This window comes from Anoplophora glabripennis, unplaced genomic scaffold, assembly GCF_000390285.2.
Source record: "Anoplophora glabripennis isolate ALB-LARVAE unplaced genomic scaffold, Agla_2.0 scaffold195, whole genome shotgun sequence".
In the NCBI taxonomy this organism is placed as follows: Eukaryota; Metazoa; Arthropoda; class Insecta; order Coleoptera; family Cerambycidae; genus Anoplophora; species Anoplophora glabripennis.
The window spans coordinates 424,252-445,393 of NW_019416334.1; the positions used below are offsets into that span (position 1 = coordinate 424,252).

General features: G+C 33.5%; 2 protein-coding genes across 11 annotated transcripts in view; both read left to right on the top strand.

Annotated features, from left to right (window-relative positions):
* The window catches only part of LOC108904742 (metastasis suppressor protein 1), a 111,064-nt gene extending 95,445 nt beyond the window's left edge, over window positions 1–15,619 (top strand). The window contains exons 4-17 of one of the 3 annotated variants that reach the window (XM_018707409.1): window positions 1,607–1,691; window positions 2,362–2,453; window positions 2,511–2,746; window positions 2,805–3,098; window positions 3,292–3,402; window positions 5,751–5,928; window positions 5,984–6,156; window positions 6,254–6,514; window positions 6,612–6,720; window positions 8,944–9,033; window positions 10,431–10,622; window positions 10,749–11,072; window positions 11,151–11,422; window positions 14,525–15,619. In XM_018707409.1, coding sequence (XP_018562925.1) covers window positions 1,607–1,691; window positions 2,362–2,453; window positions 2,511–2,746; window positions 2,805–3,098; window positions 3,292–3,402; window positions 5,751–5,928; window positions 5,984–6,156; window positions 6,254–6,514; window positions 6,612–6,720; window positions 8,944–9,033; window positions 10,431–10,622; window positions 10,749–11,072; window positions 11,151–11,422; window positions 14,525–14,632 — 2,525 coding nt within the window. In that variant the 3' untranslated portion in view covers window positions 14,633–15,619. Of the gene's footprint in view, window positions 1–1,606; window positions 1,692–2,361; window positions 2,454–2,510; window positions 2,747–2,804; window positions 3,099–3,291; window positions 3,403–5,750; window positions 5,929–5,983; window positions 6,157–6,253; window positions 6,515–6,611; window positions 6,721–8,943; window positions 9,034–10,430; window positions 10,623–10,748; window positions 11,073–11,150; window positions 11,423–11,712; window positions 12,150–14,524 lie in introns of those variants that run through there. The other 2 variants (XM_018707410.1, XM_018707411.2) reach the window with 2 other exon arrangements.
* A 2,766-nt stretch (window positions 15,620–18,385) lies between these two features.
* Window positions 18,386–21,142, top strand: part of LOC108904739 (protein lingerer) — a 46,996-nt gene continuing 44,239 nt past the window's right edge. For 3 of the 8 annotated variants that reach the window (XM_018707400.2, XM_018707406.2, XM_018707405.2), the window contains exons 1-3: window positions 18,386–18,623; window positions 19,259–19,385; window positions 19,438–19,628. In XM_018707400.2, coding sequence (XP_018562916.1) covers window positions 19,301–19,385; window positions 19,438–19,628 — 276 coding nt within the window. In that variant the 5' untranslated portion in view covers window positions 18,386–18,623; window positions 19,259–19,300. Of the gene's footprint in view, window positions 18,669–18,702; window positions 18,919–19,258; window positions 19,386–19,437; window positions 19,629–21,142 lie in introns of those variants that run through there. The other 5 variants (XM_018707404.2, XM_018707402.2, XM_018707401.2 and 2 more) reach the window with 5 other exon arrangements.

Here is a 21,142-nt window from a genome sequence, read left to right on the forward strand (position 1 = left end):
TTCCAGGTTCGTACTTTGTTTTCACAAGAGGTGAATTGAGGTGAAGTTAATTTTATACACAGCATAAAGAATATTTTTTTATGTAAGTACATATAATTAAAAAATGAAGATTAAAATGCAACCGTTGAACTAGAGACTATCTACGATTGGTGACAAATCAAAAAGTAATTACCGCCAATGGGCTTACTTACAGGTTATAAGATGTTGTTCAATTGACCTTAACACTTGACCTAAGTCTCTATGAAACTTCAAGTAGCGACGGAAATCAAATTTTAATTTCTGAACTCTTGTTAATTTTCTTTATTACCCCCTTTTTTGGGTTTTACAAAATCGCCAATTAAAACGTATCGTCTATGATTTTTTTTGTGTAATTTTAGCGCAGTGTCCCGAAAGTGCATAAAATATATCAGTCATTTTACAACTTGTAAAAATATTATTTTATACAATCCTGTATATATTGTTTGTATAAATAAGCGAACTGTTATTTCCGAAGTTGTTCGTTCATCTCGTATTAATTTTGAATTTACGGTATTTTCTTTTTTGCACGGAAATAGCTGCATGTCGGATGTTAGAAAACTTATCTCGAGAAACTCATTATTTCCATTTCATCCAGCTGCTTCGCTCGAAACTCGAAACGAGAGAACACCACAACAGCGTAATATACGATGTTTTGTCACACGTTCCATCTGCAATCCTCCACGGCACATTAGGATTGCGACATGCGCGCACGGAAAAGTAAGGAGATATGTATTTTTCGCTCGGGTTTGTGTAATAAAGAGGACATGAAGAGAACTACATCTAGATGCGAGATAACGCGGCGGCAAGTGTCATGTTCGTACTTTATTTAAGTGGCGAGTTGAGCAGTAGAGAACGTGGGGCGATCTTCTTATAAAAAAATCGGGCATCAGGTGCGAACTTATACAGAGAACGGCCAACTTGACGGTGATGGATTACCAAGTAGACTAAATTACAGGAACAGGGAAGCCAGAGGCTACTCGCTACGGTTTTAAAGCATCAATAGATATGTATATTTTTCTCTTCACCTCACAGCATTTTATGATTTAAGCTAAAATGAGTTTTTTTTTTGAAAATGAGAAATTCGAGTGCTTATACAGAGGAGTTGTTTGCGGCGCCACTATTTATATTTTTTCTGGTTTAATAATTTGTATTAATTTCCATGGTCTCTATGGTCTCTGCCGCGGTAATCGGTTGAATTCAAATTTATTTACGAAATGTTTATAACAGGGTGTCCGGTAGCGAATGGGCCATATCTCGATGTTACTTCCGTACGTGGAAATAAATCGATTTAGATCCAAGTTACTTCAGTATAATCTAGCTTCCTTAAAATGTTAAAAGCTTTCAAAAACAAATTTCTTATTTCAATTTTTTAAGGTCAATATTTCGCTCTCTCAGAAACACCCACTAAAAAAAATAATTTTTGGAGGCCTGTAACATTTTAGGGAAACAAAATTGTACTAAGCCAACTTGATCCAAATTGTTTTTTTTTACCCAAGGAAAATACCGTCATAGTATAGCTCGTTCTCTTCTGAGCACCCTATATATTTTTTCATGTTTCTTTTGATTTCATTATTAGGTGTTGTTTCAGGTGCAACGAGAGACATTGGAACAGCTCTTACCCGGATATGTCTGCGTCACAAAGCCGTCGAAGCTAGAATGAAGAATTTTACCAGGTATTTTTTTGTGTACATTTTCTATATGCATTCTTTTCAAACCAACCTTACTTTAAAAGTTGGAGAATGAAACTAAATAAAATACTTATATGCAAGGTTGGCATGAGATATATCAATGATATATATCCGATATATATCATTGATATCTATCACGATATTTAATCCTTGATATATGTATATCATGATATTTATAAAAATTGAAATAATGATTCCTACTGGTTTAAACAGATAGCAGCAAAACCGTATGCTAATTGTTGATGAACGTGTTTATTTATGTGATTCCCCGAATTTTTCAACAAAGTAAAATTGAATGAATATTTTTATTTCATTATTTCTCCACGTGTTAGTCAATTCGAGCAGGTGCTGTATGTTTGTATTTGTTTTAATATTTATGAAGTTTATGTTGACTTGGGGTAAAATGGTTAGTTTTCATTGTACTTAATATTCACGCAAATATTTTTTATGTTTCAAAATTTATATTTATTTTTTCGTTCTTGTTTTTGATATTTGGAATAAAAATATTTACCTAAATAGTTTCTTAATTTTATTTCGCTACTATAATATTATACATAACTAATAACTATGTAATTAATTTGATATTTATATAAATATCATGATAATTGCCAATCTTGCTTATATGATAAAAGTGACATATTTTTTACTTCTTCAGCGTTATAATGGAATGTCTGATATTGCCACTACAAGATAAACTGGAAGAATGGAAGAAAACTGTTCTGAATTTGGATAAGGAGCATGCCAAAGGTAGGTTATTATTTTTGATGTATTTTTAATGTACGTTTTAACATTTTAACATTTTAGATTACAAGAGAGCCAGAGCTGAACTGAAAAAGCGATCCACTGACACATTACGTCTACAGAAGAAGATGAGAAAGGGCGCAGGGGGCGATGTCCAGAAGCGTTTCGAATGCGGCTTACAGGATGTCACGGAGCGCCGTCAGCTGCTAGAAGAGACAGAGAAGCATGCCGTAAGAGCAGCCCTCGTCGAAGAAAGGGGGAGATTCTGCTCTTTCGTTGGGTTTCTTAAACCCGTGGTGGTTAGTAAATCAAAATCTTCTCCGATATATTTCGTAATATCATTTAATTGTTTTACAGGATGAAGAAGTGGCTATGTTGACAGAGATGAGTCACCTTCAAGAGGCCGTTCAGCAACTACAGAAACACACTTCTGATCCACAAACTTTACCCCCTGCTTCAGAACAGGTCATCGCCGATCTGAAGAGCTCGGACAGTGGCTGGTCATTCCAAACGCCTCCTTCTTCACCGTCCAGCTTAGGTTCTAGGAAATCTTCTATGTGTTCTATAAGCTCCATCAACAGTTCCTCATCTAGTAGCTCCAAGAGCCACCATTCGCCCAGTCATCCTCATTGGCAGAGATCCCTATCACAGGTAAGAGATTGGACTAACTAATATGAATCTGTATGGAATATTAAACTATTTAGTTGGTTTTAATTAGATATACTTGAAATATATCATTTTTAGTTCAATTTTACAATAAATTATATTTGTTTCTTTTTATAAGTTTTAACATTTTGTTACGTTTTTTTATTTTTTTTTTCTCTCTTATTTTGTTGGCGTACAGCCCGTAAGTCGTGGTACAATGCGTGTCATGTCAGTATCTAGCCAAGACTCTGGATTTACCTCTCAAGACACACTCTATCCCAGACCCCCGTCATCGTTCAGTGTGGCTCAGGTAAGGGACAAATATCGGCCGATGTACTACTCACTCATTTAGATAACACTAATCCTAGGACATCATCAGGCTTATGCTTATTCTCGCAAAAACTTTCTCTGAGATATTAGCTTTGGGGATTCTGTTTGTTCAGAACTTGTTCTTCAGTCATTTTCATTAAAAATATATCACAATCACATTTCATGAAACCACCCTTGTATGTCGGTTATTTTAAATTGGAACGTTTTGATTAGTTAGTATGAAAATAATTATCTGCAAAGCAATTATTCTAATGTAAGCAAATTTAAAAAACTGTAGACTTTTGTAATAATTATACATATTTACCACTTTATTATCTAAAAGTTTGAAATATATTTTAACTCGCTAGAAACCTCTTTGTACAGGGTGATTCACTATATTTTGACCCCCTTTGACATTTTTGTTCTAAGAGTTATAAAAAAAATGTGAAATGAAAGTTGCACGATTTTTTATGAAGTCCTCAAAAATGATAGTAGAAAAACAAATGAAGTCCAAACAAAATGACCGCGGATGTTAACTTTGTTAATTTAAATGGAACACCCTGTATATTTTTAGATATTTGGATAGAACGTTCCCTGCGGAGCATAGTCATATAGGGTTTGTTGAGTCCATCTCTAACAATAAGCGAGATAATATTAAAAAATGAAAAGGTTTTTTATTGAGAATATAAGACATCTTGTAATAATTGTTACACCTCTTTCAAGCATTTCTGCCTTTTTTTCCAATTACGTAAGGATTTACAAATTTAGTTGTAATATATTTTGACATATCGGACATTGATAACTGTCCAAAATGTGTACGAGTATAGGTATTTTAACTAAATCTCACTAATTAGGCCGTGAGAGGCCTATTTACTCATGGATAATGTTATTTAGTAGGCCGTGACAGTGCCAGGTAGTAATGTCATGATAACATTGGCGGTTTGTATTATTATTTAATTAAAATGGGTTACATAGAAGTAGAAAATTGAAATATTGTTAAGAATTATAATAGTGTATGAAGAAGAGCTTTACTCTATTCTAATTGCTATAATATTTCAGTTTTTTACTTCTGTGTAACCCATTTTAATTAAATAATACAAACTGTCAAACAATAACAATGTTGTCAAAACATCACCTGTCACTGTCATGGCCTGCCATATCATTGTCCATGAGTAAATAGGCCTCTCACGGCCTAATTAGTGATAACGAGCGTTCAAATAAAAACGTGGTCAAGTTGGTTCTGAAAATTTGGACGTAGGGCGTAGCGTATAGCAAATGAACTTAAACGTCATGTGTCAAAGCGCTGTATCGCCGCTTTGTTATTGAAACTGACAGCTGCTATACAGCTCGTTGAGAAATGAGGTTAAGTTGGTCGCTATAAGCTACGCCCTACGTCCAATGTGTCAGAGCCAACTTCGACCACGTTTTTATTTGAACGCTCGTTATTTAAGTTAAAATATCTATACGAAAAGACCGCATCCAATATGCCAAAATATATTATAACTAAATCTGTAAATCCTTATGTAATTGGAAAAAAGGCAGAAATGCCTGAAAAACGTACAACAATTACAAAATATTTTATTTTCTTAATAAAAAACCTTCTTTCCGTTTTTTAATATTATCTCGCTTATTGTTAGAGATGGACCCAACAAACCCTATATGACTATGCTTAACAGGGAACGTTCTATTCAAATATCTAAAAATATGCAGGGTGTTCCATTTAAATTAACAATTAATCCTCGGTCATTTTGTTTGGACTTCATTTGTTTTTCTACTATGATTTTCGAAAAATTCATAAAAAATCCTGCAACTTTGGTATTTCACATTTTTTTTAACTCTTGGAACAAAAAAGTTAAAGGAGGAGTCAAAATATAGTGAATCACCTTGTATTAATTTGAATAAAATATTTTTACAAATAATCAAGAAGTTTTTCAGTTTATATTAAAAACTATCAACACTAGATAAGCTTTTCCTTTTACTTTTTGTTTTTTTATTGTTACAAATTTTTGAGAATTTTTTTATTGTTAAAAAATAGTGTAGGATGTATGCTCCTAATATTTTCACATTTACTGAAAATATTCATATCAAGTGAAACATGTCGAATGAAAAAAAAACAAATTGCAACATAATAAAATAGTTGAAATATGTGGAAACGTTTCAGTTTGAAATAAGATAAGTGAAACACAGTAAATAATTAAATTGTGAAGTCATGACGAGCTAAAACTGTTGCTAATATAAAAGTTGTAACCAAAATGGTACCTTTATCAACTCCAATGCTAATACCTCTTTATAAGAGTCGTATGGAATATTTGTTCCAGGGTTTTTCACAAATTCTTGCTCTCATTCCAGGTCTCTAATATGTCAGAACACAGCAACAACAGCAGCGCCTCCAGTACTCCTTGTACACCTTTCTCGGCTACAACTGTTCCCACAACTACGTCAACCTGGCCGAATTTACAGGAAACTATGCAGTTCGAGAGAGCAGCCTCGGCTATAATCAGCGACAGGCCGCATACTATATCATCAGGTATGCAATAAAAAAATTAATCGAATAACAAACCTGATCTCTTATCGTGTCTTAGCTTACGAAAAAGGCCACCAGAGGCCCCCTCTCACTGTTTATACATTCCAAGCTCCGGAACAGAGCCTTTCTCAGCCTGCCAGTCCGGTTACGTCGAATCCCACCGATACAACAGCTCAACCCAAAAGTCCGGCGTCCAGCGTGAAGTCGGTTTCTAAGCCACCTCTACCAACAGTAAGTAAAAGTGTACGGTGCTACAGTTTTGTGTTAGACGTAATCGTTGCTGTTTTAATGTTTTATTTTGTGTGGGTAATTCCTTGTCTTCTCTCAGCGGTGCTCCTCATTAGAAAGACCTAGTGGCCCCAGCGTGCCTGCCAAAACCATAGCCGGCATGCAAGGTGTCAGGGTTCTGCCACCAGGAGCCGAACTTTCCGTCATAAAGAAGCCTTCTCCTCTGCCCACACACCTTTCGAAAAGTGCTCCACAGCCCACGTACGTGAATATGCACGAACTGGCCAGCATGGCGGCCAACAAAGCGCAAGAAAAGAGTTTTCCCCCGCCCCCTGCCGAATTCACAAGTCCTCCCGAAAAGGTACCGAAATTTTGTCGATAAGTTACCGAAACACTTGATAGGTTTAAGACCGTTCCAGTATGTTCGTTATGTGCATTGATCGTTACTTGATTTACAGACAAATGAGGGAGAAAAAGAGAGCAGTACTAGCGAAAGTTCCCTAGAATCGTCCAGTGGTTATGGCAGCCAGACTACTTTCACGGTTGAAGATTCACAGCACATTGAGGGTAAGACATGAAATATTGAGTTTGCATGATTTTTCTTGCACTTGTTTATTTTTTTCAATAATCATATATCCGTACTGTGAAATTAGAACTGCAGAAGGTATTAGAAGTGGAAACCTTCATGTATACAGGGTGTAAGAAGTTTGACTGCCATTACTTCAGCGTGAGATAGAGTAATCATATGTAAACAAAAAAATACAGCGAGTATTAATATTGGGGAGTTTCCTCACAATGTGACAACAGCGCTTAACCTGCTTAACCTGCTGATTCACACCAGGTGTGCACAATGCAGACTTGTCCTACGGAAAAAATGTAAACAGCTATTATTGTGAAACATTTAGTAAATTTCAAGACGACTGTTTTCCAGTTTTTTAATAAATAAAATAAAATGTATCGATTTTGTAGTACGAAGACAGTGTTGTGCTTAAATTTTAGCTCGAATCTTAATAATTATGAATCTCTTAAAACGGGAACTTAACTTTTAATCAAATTACATAATTGAAAAATATGTAATTAAAATACCCAAAGATTTACGTCGTCCAAATAATCATACGCATTAAAAATAATTTAGGTACTTACCAAAAAGCAAAATTCAGTAATTTTTAAACAAGTACAAAACAAACTACAACATTTGCTCAAAATGTCCACACCATTTTCGATGCACGTACGACACCTTCGAATCCAATTTTCGCGAACTAGCTGGAAAACAGCTCAAGAGAAGGAAATAGTGGTACGCAAAAAACACTCGGACACGGTCCAATTCCAGATACCAACTGAATTGTGTATTGGTGGTTGCTGGACACCTTAGTACCTCGTGTTAATAAACCGCCATGCCATTGTCACATTGCTCAATATGAATTTGATTGAATTTTAAATTTATTACAATGTTAATTATTTTTTAGAATTAAGCATAAAGAAGTTTAAAAAAGTGATCGAACTTTTGTACATCAAGTTGGAGATTTTGATAATTTTTTCCTCGGCAATGGTTGAGTTTAGGACCCATGTCATATAGGGTTTTTTTGTTTATTTTAATATATTCTATCTCGTCTTTTAAAATTAAGGCAGTCAAACTTTTAACACCCTGTACAGAGGAAAGTTGCATAAATCACACCACTTTTCAGATTTTATTGGTTATCATTAAAGAATAATATTGGTATGTTTTTTGTATATACAATTTTTAAGATTTTGTGAGATTATACGAGATATGAAATTAAAATAAATACTGCGATTAACCATAATGATGAAAATATATCAGGGGTTCAGTTTTTTATGGAAATCAATTTATAACAAACCATATAAATAGTTGAATTATAATTCGTTTCGTAAACTGCACACAAATTCTTGTCTACGCCGTTACTGGGCAGCCCCCGAACTTAGTTCTATGTGCTCGTTTATCGCTGTAGCCTGTTGTCACCTTTTTATACCAACTCTAGATGTTGACAGAGAGTGAAATTGCATTATAAACAAAACCAGATTGCTTCTGTATAACTTTGCGACATGATAGTTTAAAATTACCATATTTTTTTGTACGAAGTGCCGAACCTTAAAAAGATTTTGAAAGAATTAATATCAAATTTTTTCTTACTATTTTATTAGTTTGCTAATCTCAATGTCAGTGACACCTAATATTGAACTACTTTAGGTGGCCTAGAGATATCAATACACCTGATGTGATGTGACAATAGAAAACTAAACGGGCAAAAGATGGCCAAAGTTAATCCAGCATAATGGGAATGGACGAATATGCTACCACTCCATTTATTTTAATTTTCAGTTTTTAGGTTTACGAGATGTTTATAATTTGATTGTTAATTTCGTGACTTTGTGGTAAATCACCATATATCTTCAATTCAACACCAAAATTTGATAAGTAAAATTCACTTAATCACTATGAAAATAGCACTGGATGGAAAAAAATATATATAATTTATGCAACTTTCCGGAGTTTTTTTTTTTTTTTGAAATACACATTCAATTATCATATCTGTTCTAATTCAGTCAATCAACATTAATACTCTGTCACACCGTTTGGTTTTCCAATCAACTAATTACCCATTTAAGAAAAGAGAAATTGGCATGCGATACCCAATTTTCCAGTTTAGTGTGCCACACTTTTCTGTGCCATTTATCTTCCTTTCCATCTCTGATTTCCTCGCAGTTTTGATCCGACAGTCATATATTAACAGTCTCTCAGGCATGTGTGTGATCACTAGTGTGTGTTATTAGATGTTAATGGTACTGCAAGCAAGTATTGCACGCTCCCCCGCAACCACGATCTCGTTAATGCAGTGAGAAGACGGCCCCTCTCCATGACAGGTAAAGACACTACAATCGGTTTAGTTTGCTTTGCTTTCAGTTTTCTATTTGAATTTGTAAAAATTTTACGTGAGAGGTTGGTAGAGATTAAAAAGATAGGAAGAAGTATAGAATTTTAATTTTTGAACGTTAAAACTGGAATATCAACTATTTCAGTCACAAAAACGTTTTAGTTGTCTATTTGAAGTTTACAACTTAACATATTATATATTTTTTGTTTCTTTGTTTTTTAGATTGTGACATACAAGTGTTAGGTTTTGTCGTTTTATATTGTTCTAACGATATTAATTCTGTCTATATAAGGAATAGTCCAATCAATAGGTAGAAGAACTTACAAAAATACCACCTGGAAAAAAATATAGTTATATAGCAAAAAAATCCTAAGAAAGATAGTGTATTTTTCCTGTGGCACATAAACGGCGAAGTTAACCTAAAAAATTCATAAAAGTCAAAAAAACAGTTTTTTGCTAATAAAAAAAACCTTGAACTCCAAGTTAACTGAGAAAGTTGTAGCTATTAAAGAAACCTATCGATTCGTATTTTTAAATATATTGATTGCTACATTACTTTTCGAGATATATCGAAACAAACGTCAAAAATCGACTTTTTGTTTTTGCTGTATCTTGTAAATTAAGATTTTGAAACTTGTTACTTGATGTATATGTAGCTCTCGGCAAACGAATAAGTACCCTTTTTTAAAATAAAAAAATATTAAAAATTGTTCGAGTTATATCGTTTTTTCGAAATAAAGGTCATCTCGAAAATCGGCTCTTGCTCGACGAGTAGTCATAGAGAAACGAATCGGGGCTCATTTTTTTCCCTAAAAGTTGTACTTTCATGGTAAAAAAGAATGATAACGATTTTATTCATTTCAAGTGTCCAAAGATGATTTTGAAAAAAGTTACTCTTTTTTACTATGAAAGTACAACTCTTAAGGAAAAAAATGAGCCCTAATTCGTTTCTCTACGACTATTCGTCGAGCTAGAAGAGCCAATTTTCGAGATGACCTTTTTTTCAAAAATTCAAGTTTCAAAACCTTAATTTGCAAGAGATACAGCAAAAACAAAAAAAGTCGATTTTTGACGTTTTTTTCGATATATCTCGAAAAGTAATATAACATTCGATATATTTAAAAATACGAATCGATAGGTTTTTTTAATAGCTACAACTTTCTCATTTAACTTTTTTCGATTGGAGTTTTTTTTTTTATTAGCAAAAACCGTTTTTTGACTTTTATGAATTTTTTAGGTTAACTTCGCCGTTTATGCGCCACAGCAAAAATCTTCGAATTTTTTTCCTATATCACCATATTTTTTGTTTCCAGGTGGTATTTTTTGTAAATTTAAAATAAGGCCGTGACAGATTGATTGGACTATAATATGCATATGTTTTTACAGCCGTAGGTGGTGGTACAATGCGAAATAACCTCTTGAGACGTGGATCCATGCAAACCCAAAAGCCACCACCGCCAATCCGAAGAACGTCTTCCATCACGAATACGGTTTCTTCTGTGGGCAGTCTGGAGCACCTCCCACCGCCTCCTGCATTTTTGCTGGAACCCACTAATCAACAAAAAGCTCAAACGCCAGGTATTAACAACTTCTTATCGATTTTTAATACACGCGCATTTATTTTTAACTGTGTTACTTATTTTGCTTGGATAACAATGAATTTGAATTTTAAAAATGAATTTCCACGATTTATTTCGGTCCCAGTTTCAGGTATCAACGTGGCAGAAACTGTAAAAGCGCTCACAGAACTGAAACACATGCCGGCCAGCCCGAATTCCATCAGAAGGATGTCGGCCTCCACGCAAAATATTTATCAGAACATACAGACTGTGCAAACTTCGTCAACCATCCCGACTCAGGGTCCCGTTCTGAGCACGTTCCAGTCCCAGACGAAGGTGTCGTATGTGTCGCAGTCGGGCGGAGTAGTATATGCACAACCGTCCCAAATAATGGGTGGCGGCGGAAGCCCCACCGCCGTAAGACGAATCAACAATTTCAGGTCGCAGAGCGCGGACCGAAAATCTGACGGTAAGGAATCTTGGACATGACAAAAGCTTTCCCATTATATTTTTTTAGGATTTTTTTTTTATATCTTGTTCTTTTTAGGGCCGGGTGGCGTTGGCTCGAACTTCATAGCCTCCCTCAGTGCCAAGTTGGCCCCTCAGCTGAGTCCCAAAGCCTCTCGAAGACATTCCGACGAACCAACGGCAGCCACCAGCAACTCGCCAGTCAACAAGTTGACCCAGCAAAGAAGCGGCCCCGGTCAAAGTTTTTTGGACTCGCTCAATGCGAAGCTGGCCCAGCAGCACATTTCCAACGTCCAACAGCCCCAGCTCAAGGCCAACAAGATCAGGCAGCTCATCAACAGCAAAGCGCAGGTGGGTCGATATTAGGAAATCGGTGAAAGGACTTGATCATTGAATTTTGTATTAATTAGAGAAATCTTTGCAAGCATTGAGAAATAGATACTTAATCGTTTGATATTTTTGAAAAATTTCGAATTATCAAAGTTATTAAATCAGATTTTAAAAAATGTTAAAATCAAAAAGTGATTCATTATTTTGCATAACAGTATTTTCGTGTAGTAAAAGTTCAAACAGTTTTGAAGTTAATCCCGAAGATTTGCCGAATATCTTTGCTTTTTAATAACAATGTTCGTATTTTCCAGAGTTTCGACTATGACGAAAAGTTTTGAGTTAATTGAAATAAGGTGAGAAATAGTGTGATCGCTATTTGGAGGCCTTTTTGCGCTATTAATTAACTAATTTACTTTACTTTGTCCAACGTGCTGAGGAAAAGAACGCAGCAAGTACTGTTCCTTTTACCAGTTAGTTGCCGCTGTCAACCGTAAATTTTCAGATAAAAACAGACTTGGTTTAGGATTAATTAATGTTTTATTTGCTGTATTGCTCCATTTTAACATTATTTTGCGTGTTTTGTGAATGCGTGCTTGTGATCATAATCATTACGTCTATGAAATTTATTCGTATGCAGGGCGTCTAGATTTATAAGTGTACAGGGTGACCAAAACTGATGGTCGGTCGACGTTACAGGAAAATTGCTTTCCCCAATTTCATACTTTTTACATCATATGAAAGAACTCATTTTTCTCAACAACTTTTTCTCAGTACCTTTTACCGTTCAAATGAAATAAAGAAAAACTAGTTCGGTCAAGTCTGTTACTGATTTTATCAGCTCTGTTGAGGAAAACAAGATACTTTCAATGTTTGTATTCATTACTGATATAAATAATTTGTCTGTATAAAGCCCTACTGCTAATTTTGAATCTTTTCGCACTTCTTAAAATTCAGAATTTAATGTTTTTCAAATAATACATTTTTTATAATTTATGTAGTAAATTTGCACAATAATAGTTAAAACATGTCAATAATGAATAGGAACAATGCAGTATCTGGTTTTTCACGACAACTCGGATAAAATCAGTAACAGACTTGATCAAACCAGTGTTTTTTGTCAACACATAATTTTATAAAGACCGGGAAGAGATATCAAAAAGCTTTTTAATAAAAGTTGTTGAGAATAATGAGAACTTTGATATAAGGTAAAAAAATTTTTGTGGAAATGGAAAAAAATTATTTTGATGACCTTAGGTCGGTAAATTTACCAAGTTAGAATTTTAAGATAAATACTTATTTGGTATATCCTGGTATAAAAATTTTCACTTGGGGTTTCCAATTTACTTGTTCTATTTTCTTTTAAGGGGGCTCTATAGGCAACTTGCAATACATTTTTATAGATTTTAATACACATTTGTCTAAATATGAATTAATGCGCAAATAACAGACTTTCCTCCATTCTCACGCAGATTTCCTATAAAATGGACTTAGTTTGAAACTCAAATTACTTTTTGGTGTAAAGAAATTTGTAACTTACAATGCCGCTTTTAATTGTCAGTGTTGCGAGAAACAACTACTCCTAGAGCTATATGCCCCTACCGGCACTGAATTATACTCGCAATACCTAGAGTCGTTCGTCAGTTTAACCCACCAGGCACAGTCCGGTTTTGGACTTATTAGTCCTCATCAGTGTGTCATAGGTGAGACAACCGACGAACGAACCAGCTGTTATGCGTCGTATCGTCACGACAAGGAAATACATTGTACGCGGAAGCGCAAATGGCTCCATCTGTTGTGCTGATTCCCTGGTTCGTTTGTCAGTTGTCTCACCTATGACACGCTGATGAGAACTAATAAGTTAGGGTCGTTGATTACGATGAGTAGGTCAGTTAACCCCTTGTCATTCTACAGCATATTTATGTCTGATTTTTTTTCTCGGGGGTTTTCAGGGTCCCTGATGGCAAATATGAAGTTAGATTTTTATAGTTTCCAAATCCAAGATGGCGGACCCAATATGGCCGACGATCAGTCATGCATTCTTCTACTCAATGTTTTTGTCTGATTTCATGGTCGCTGATCGTGAATATGAAGTTATAGTAGGATCGTATACGATGCAAAGTAGAGCAAAAAATTGTCGGCCTTTTATCAAAGGAAAATCGTGTCATCATTTTTAGGAGGCGTAAGATAAATCATTTCAAATTTAAAATGAAATTCAATGTAAAATCTGAAATACCGCTGCATACGCACTGTGTTCTGGTAGTAGCTGTAGTCGCCCAGGTGCATCGAGTGTACGAACTGGTCGGTTATACGTCAAATACTAACCTGGCGAGCTTTGCCGTCAATTAGAGAGCGCTTCCAAAAAACAAGTACACAACGGTGGCGCGTACAGAGGTAAAATGTAGTACATATGTGGAATTTAGGAAACAAATTGGATTTATAATAAATTACATTTAAAATAAATAGTTTATGAGAATAAAGGAATTTTTGTAGCAACAAGGGTGCCAGACCTGAACTGATCCCCTCGTCCCTTCATAATGTATAAAGAAATTATTCAATTTGTAAAACCCTTAAAGGCGTACTTCATTGGTTCCCTTGACAGGCAATGATTTATTACTTTGCATCGAATATGATCGTACTATAGATTTTCATAGTTTCCAAATCCAAGATGGCGGATCCAATATGGCCGACGGTCACCCCCCGGTGACCCTGGAAACCGAAAGACCATTTTCCATATATATTGTGCGGGATCCTTTCTTTACAACAAAAAGTAATTTGAGTTTTAAACTCATGATATAGAACATTTTATAGAAAATCTGCGTTAGAATGGAGGAAAGTCTGTTTATTTGTGCATTAATTCATATTTAGACAAACTGTGTAATAAAATCTATAAAAATGTATTACTGATTGCCTATTTGCTATAGAGACCTCTTAACTATCAGTTCTGAATCACTCTGTATAGGTTCATTTATTTATGGAACTGTTACCCGTAAAAGTTTATTTTTAAATTATGTGACTTACATTCTAACAGCCTATTAAAACGAATCGTGTTAATTTATCTGCTTGGGAAGCGGATTTTTTTTTATATCCTATTTACATTTTTTTAACGTCGTCATTGGTTTACAGCCCGATCCGAAGGTGTGCCACGAATCGCTGATGGATCAGATAAAGAGGGGCGCCACTTTGAAAAGGGCCAAGTCAACCAACGACAGGTCGGCGCCCAAAATATACTAAACGGAAGAAGAAAGCCGGATATGTATCTGTAGGGGTGTAATCTTACTGCTCTAGTTGTAATATTTGTTATTTAGCATTTCGATTTTATGTTGAAACTGCATATTCGATGTAATCAAAAGCAATTTAAGGTAATGAGAATAGAAAAATTGGAAAATACTTCCCTAGGGTTCTACATCTATCAAAGTGTCGTCGTTTAGCTGAAACTTGAAAGTTCCAGCTCATATCTTATATTTCCAGATTGTTAGTGGAATAAGAAAGACTTATAAAATAGTTTTTGCAATAACATCGTTTCTTTTTCGGATAACGACGTGAAACTGAACTGAAGCTTGAATTTTAATCTACAAAATTGTTTCAATTCTAAAAGAACTTTTAAATATGCAAGAAAAACGCAACTTGTGTCATTGCAGAAACTGTTTGGTGTGGGCTACTTTTGGGAAACTAGCCCAACAACAAATTTTGTACTTACTCTTGCCATTTTAGCATAATTGATTTTAAAATAGCGATGTTTCAAATCACAGTTATACAGGATCTTTCAATTTATAAGTTCCGAGGTGTTTAAACCTGAGAGGTTACAATACCTCCCGTAAGAGCTTAAGGAAGGTGAGTCGATTGGAGAAATATTGCACCTTCTTTTTAAAACGGTTTAGTTAGTCCAACTTTCATATCAAAGATAGCAACAATACGAAAGCGATAAAAAATGTCTTAAAACTTCCCTGCAAGATTATCATGAACTGTTATTCCATTTTTAAATTAATCGGTGTTGCTATTTGTGTACCCCACAGTGTTTTAATATTTCTGGTAAATCCAAATAATAGAAAGACACCCGATTTTTCAGCAAAATTGAAAAAACTTGTGTGTGTTAACTTGGGGATAAATACAGATCTTAGTACTGTGTTGAGGGCTCTACAGCAAATAGCCAACCAACAATACATTTTTATACACATTTTATTACACTGTCTAAATATGAATTAATGCACAAATAACAGACTTTCCCTCATTCTAACGCAGATTTTCTATAAAATGGACTTAGTTTGAAACTTAAATTTTTGGTGTAAAGAAATTTGTAATTTACGATGCCGCTTGTTCAAATGCGGCAAATTACAAATTTCTTTCCAACAAAAAGTAGTTTGAGTTCCAAATTAACTCCATTTTATAGAAAATCTGCGTTAGAATGGAGGAAAGTTTGTTATTGGTGCATTAATTCATATTTAGACAAACTGTGTAATAAAATCCATGAAAATGTGTTGCTGGTTGCCTACTTGCTGTAGATCCCTCTTAAGTAATTGGTTGGAGGGTCCTGTAGAAAACGTGAATAGTGATTACTGCCTACTTTGAAAACAGTCGTTTAGCATTTCCCATGTTTCTGTTCTCAGTGGCATAACAAGGATCAATTAAAAATTATAATTATGCTGTCTTATATTAACGTCCATTATTATACGAAACTGACTGAATTATTTTTGTAATACATAGTCGAAAATAGTATTATTCTATAGGACTGACTGTTAATGTATGTAAATTACTGTTGTGATTTTATATATATTTTTTGCAAATTTTTTTTCTATTTTCTCCTTTGTATATAAGTCTCTCTATTTTTCGTTTCATTCGCCATTTTTCATTATTATTATTTTTTTGTAAATAGGATTAAGTATTAAGAGATATTAATATATTTAAAAGCGTAGCTGTTAAGGTAAATAGAGCACAATTTTTATTTTTGTGTATTTATCTTAAGTACAATTCCGTTTAATTTCCATTTCATTTTCGTTAACGTTTGTAACGGTCATAATCATGTGCATGGTGTAGATTAATGTTATTTGGTTTATTGTGAAATAATATGGCATACCTATAGTTAATTTGAGATAGGTTAATGTTATATGGATACTGTATCGTAACTGTATATAACTAATATTATAGTCATGATTTCATATTTAAAATTTCATACAAGGTTCATGTTATTAAAGTGATATATCATTTACTTATATAATATTAACTAAAAAAATGGTATTGTATGGTTTAAGCGTTTTGCTTAATTTGTGTTGTGTCTGATCAGAAATAAAGTTGAGAAAAATAGTGTCTCATGCGTTATTTCTACCTTTCATATTATTAAAATAATTATGGTGCCTAGGGTGTCATAAGGATATTATTATCTTATAACACCCACGATACCTTCAATAATGAATCTCCTACAGTCGGATCCCGAAATAATAGACGATGATTTCATCTTTAATCCGGCTCATGATTTTTAGCAGTCGATACAAAGAGAAGTACGAGCCGTTTGTAAATTCTTCGTATAAAATTGTGTGCCGGATTCTCTCAGAGCAGTCGATATTGCAAAATTTTAGGATATTCTGTTCCATTTGGCGTGTGCACCAGATTCTGCTCCGATTCTCTTGTGCCGCAGCAAATTCTAGACTCATTGGTGTTTGGTGTGTGATGTCAATTAGGTTGCGTTTATTCGGTTCCGTGCAATTCTGTCGGTACAGGCAAATAGGCGTACGTGCGGGAGAAGTCCGAGGATATCTCCACTAATTTAATCGTGATTGTAATTAATTTATTACTGATTTTGGGTTCGTGTTCTTAAAAATGGGGAGTAATTCAAGCTGGATGCTATTTTAAAAATGGGCTTCTGACAATAAAAAAAATTCAGACCGCTATTTCACAGGATCAAAATTTACTTAGAATATCTAGAGGGATGCTTTTGCGAACTATGCGCGACATTAATTTCCGTTTTATAAAACGAAACCGAAAGAGTATGCTGATAGAAAAAGAGGAAATAGCAATATGGCGAAGAAATTAAGAAGTATTAAAAGCTCGAAAACTAAATCTTAGATTACACGGACAAAACATGGATAAATGAAGGCCATACGGTGACAAAAGTGTGGCACGATGGCAATATCCAAAGCAAATGGCAGGTATTTCTGGAAGGATTTTCAACTGGATTAGTCATCTTCTGGAAAAGGGCGGCGCCTAATACTAACGCATATTGGAAGAACAGCAGGATTTTTAGAACAGCATGTGTATATATAGTTCAGTGTATTATTATAAGTGATAAAGTGTGATATCGACAGTGTGCACATCAGGTAGGTGTAAGTGGGTGGAGGTGGGCCATCGCCATGTTACTAATAATTTTTATTACTGAATTAATTTATTCTGTGGCAATGCATTTTTAATACACTTTACAGGTAGATAATCACAATGCCCTAAGCCGTTATATCGCATTTAGTACATCTCTAAATATTGTAAAATTAACTAGTGAATTTTAAAATTTTTCTGGATTTTACACTTGCATAACTTGTTTTTTTGAATCCGTTTTTATAGCTAGGATATCGAATTCAAATCCATTGTAAAATAAGGAAATAGAGTTGTCTTTTTTTGACGTTATGCACATTTGCTATTTATGCTCTAGCTAGTTTAATAATTACCTAATATAAATAAATACTTTAACAGTAGTACATACATGATTTGTCACAAATTGATAGATTAACCATGAGTTAACATATATAAATAGACTATCTATACCTAATCACAATTCTATAATCCATATTCTGCGATAGACAATAAATCTAACAGTTGAAATTTAACTATAAACGATATGACATGAAATTTCGATAACTACACATCGCATACATCAAATTCGCACACAAATTTGATTGAAAAATTGACACCAGACAGAAAATATTTGACAATTGACATTGACAGCATGGCAGTTTGAAAAATCGACAAAGAAGGTTTCTTCACTACCTTCTCCATCTAGGATTAAACTTTAGAATACGAAGAAACATTAATTTCGTCATAATTATTAGCTGTGTCAATTTGAGAATATTTTAAATGATTACAAGTGAACCATCTATCACTAGTTTATTTTCGATTGTATTTATTTTTCAAGTCGTACCGTGTGATTAATTATCCCGCCCTTACGGGGGCTGGAGGCCATTTTGCCCAGTCACGTGACCTTTAGTGCGTTGTGGTTTGCAGAATTAACACATTCGTGCAGGTATGGTTAACGGCCTCCGTTTTTCATAATTAAAAAAAAAACAGTGTTAGTGAAAGTGATCTTAAGTATTTCTTAACAAAATTTAATATTTTCATTAGACTCCACTAAAAGGACAGTTAAACTAATAGATGTTTCAATATCTATCCTTAAAACATTCTAATTGTCAATATACAGATTAGCTTTACAAGCCTTGAAATGGCGTCTATCCACATGGTGATAAAAATGGTTCGCTGGTAAAATAACGTTCAGAAGTAGACCCTAGTGAAAAATACAAACACGGTTCTTGGAAAACTTGGTAAATTTTTATATGCTGTGCTCGTAAGATGATAATAACAACTAGGTCCTTTGTATGACGGCATTTTGCAGTGTTGCCGATGTCACAATAACATCTAAACTAAATAACAGGAAAATATTTATTCCCGTAAAATTATCGTTTTTCTCCCTCGTTTTTCGAAAACGTACTTACCAGACGTTGAACTGATGTAACACGCGTAATAAGGTCATATATTCAGCTTCAGTGTCAATGGCCTTATAGTGGAATCTAGTGTTTTCTTTCTATCAATTTTTACATGTAGTTTGTTCTAATATAATAATTTTGCTACATTTGACATTGACATTACTTCTTTCTATTCCAGTAGATTGTAAATAGTAACTCTGTACATACTGTACAAAAAAAGATGAGCTCGAGTAATCGGACCACCTCTAAAGGTGGTAAGGGGGCGAAGGCCGATAAATCTCACAAGTCAGACAAATCAGAAAGTGGTAATAGCCTCCGTGAAATATATTTTGGTGTTCTAAATGTCTATTATTTTAGGAAAAGGCAGTGGTGAAAAACAGCAACATAGAGACGCAAATTCCAAAGGTGAGGACCCCAGTATTAAAGATAAAGTTAAACAGCTGATTGAAATGTCGCATAGGTCCGAAGAAGAAGTATGTTTGGCACTTCATGAGTGTGACAATGATATAAATTTGGCGAGTAACATGCTTTTTGAAAATATGGGCACTGTAAGTATCTCACTGTAATTCACAATTTATTACTCCACAAAAAGGAAATATATATATTTTTTCTTTTAATTTCATAACTATTTTTTCTAAGCACAGTGTTTTCAACAATCTTTGTGTATCAGGTCTATTTATTTTTAGGATGTCCTTCAAAATTAAAAGAAATATATATGTATTTTCTTAACATAATTAATTTCATCTAACTAATAATAGTTGTCATCTTTAAATTGAAGAAATTGCATATTTTTGCATCGAGTAAATGTTTATTTATAAAAACTGAGATTTTAAAAATGAAGTGCATTTATAAAGCGTTCATAAAATTTGAAACTACTTTAATTATATAAATACAAACTAAAGTACATTGTTTGTTTTGTTGACTATTTGAATTATGTTCTTATTAATCATTAACAGTTTTTTTTTGTTGTAACAACAATGTGCTTATGTTTCTAAATACCTAATAGTTTATAGTTTACATTTCTTAAAATCCATTATCTCGTACTAAGTGTTTACCAATACTAATCCACTTAAACTGAAATTGTAGTTGCAGTCATTTATCTATAAAACTGTAAATAACTGATCACCTTGACATACGAATATTGATTTTTGTACCACAATAACTAAAAGCTCATAATTTTAGATTATTTATTTTTTCAGTCACCCAACTGTTAACTTTTATATTTCACCTCCATATTAAAAGTTAATTTAATTATAATTGTCCTTGTGTTTCAAAACTAAATTCTTTATAAATGAATTTAATATGTTAATAGAATATATTGTTAAAATGGTATTTTAAATACCTTTTCCAAATATATAAGTTTATGTTCATGTTGAAGATTAGGATATATTGAAATAATTACAAATTAAATATTTTGGTTTGTTTCCTTGGGTATTTTAATTAGCAACCTAGTGGTATTCATTTTTAAATTAAATTTATGATTTCTGCAGATGTTCATCAAATTTAAAATAACTTGAGATTTGAAGTTAATTACTGCTAATTAATGTCTGGCCAAATGCCTAAGAAAATGTACTTTACATAATTAATAAAAATTGCTTTCAGTATATTTACATTTAAATGCACAGTGTAGTAGTCAGGTTTGAATTGAGATTTTTTTTTAGAAATTTAGATTTTTTTTCAAGAGTTTATGCTCCTAGAAAATTTATATGCCAATGGTTTTTGACACATCACATTAAAAATTGCATTTCTAATAAGAAATTCCCATAGTTTGTGTCTTTTTTAATAGTTTGTTATTTTGGATTTGTTTTTGTGACAGTTTCAATTCAAATTAAAAATAGATAACTCTTAAGGATTATTCTTCGAACAACTGAAAGAGATATTTTTTCTTAGAAATACCAATGGAAATATAAAACTCAAACAGAATTTCCAGAATAATTAGTGGTATTAAATTCTAAGGCTCCTAGTAATATTGATGCCCCATATCTTCGTTATTGGTTAACTCATTTGTAAAAATAATGTCTTTGTTTTATGAAAATTATATTAAAAAATGACAATTTCGTAC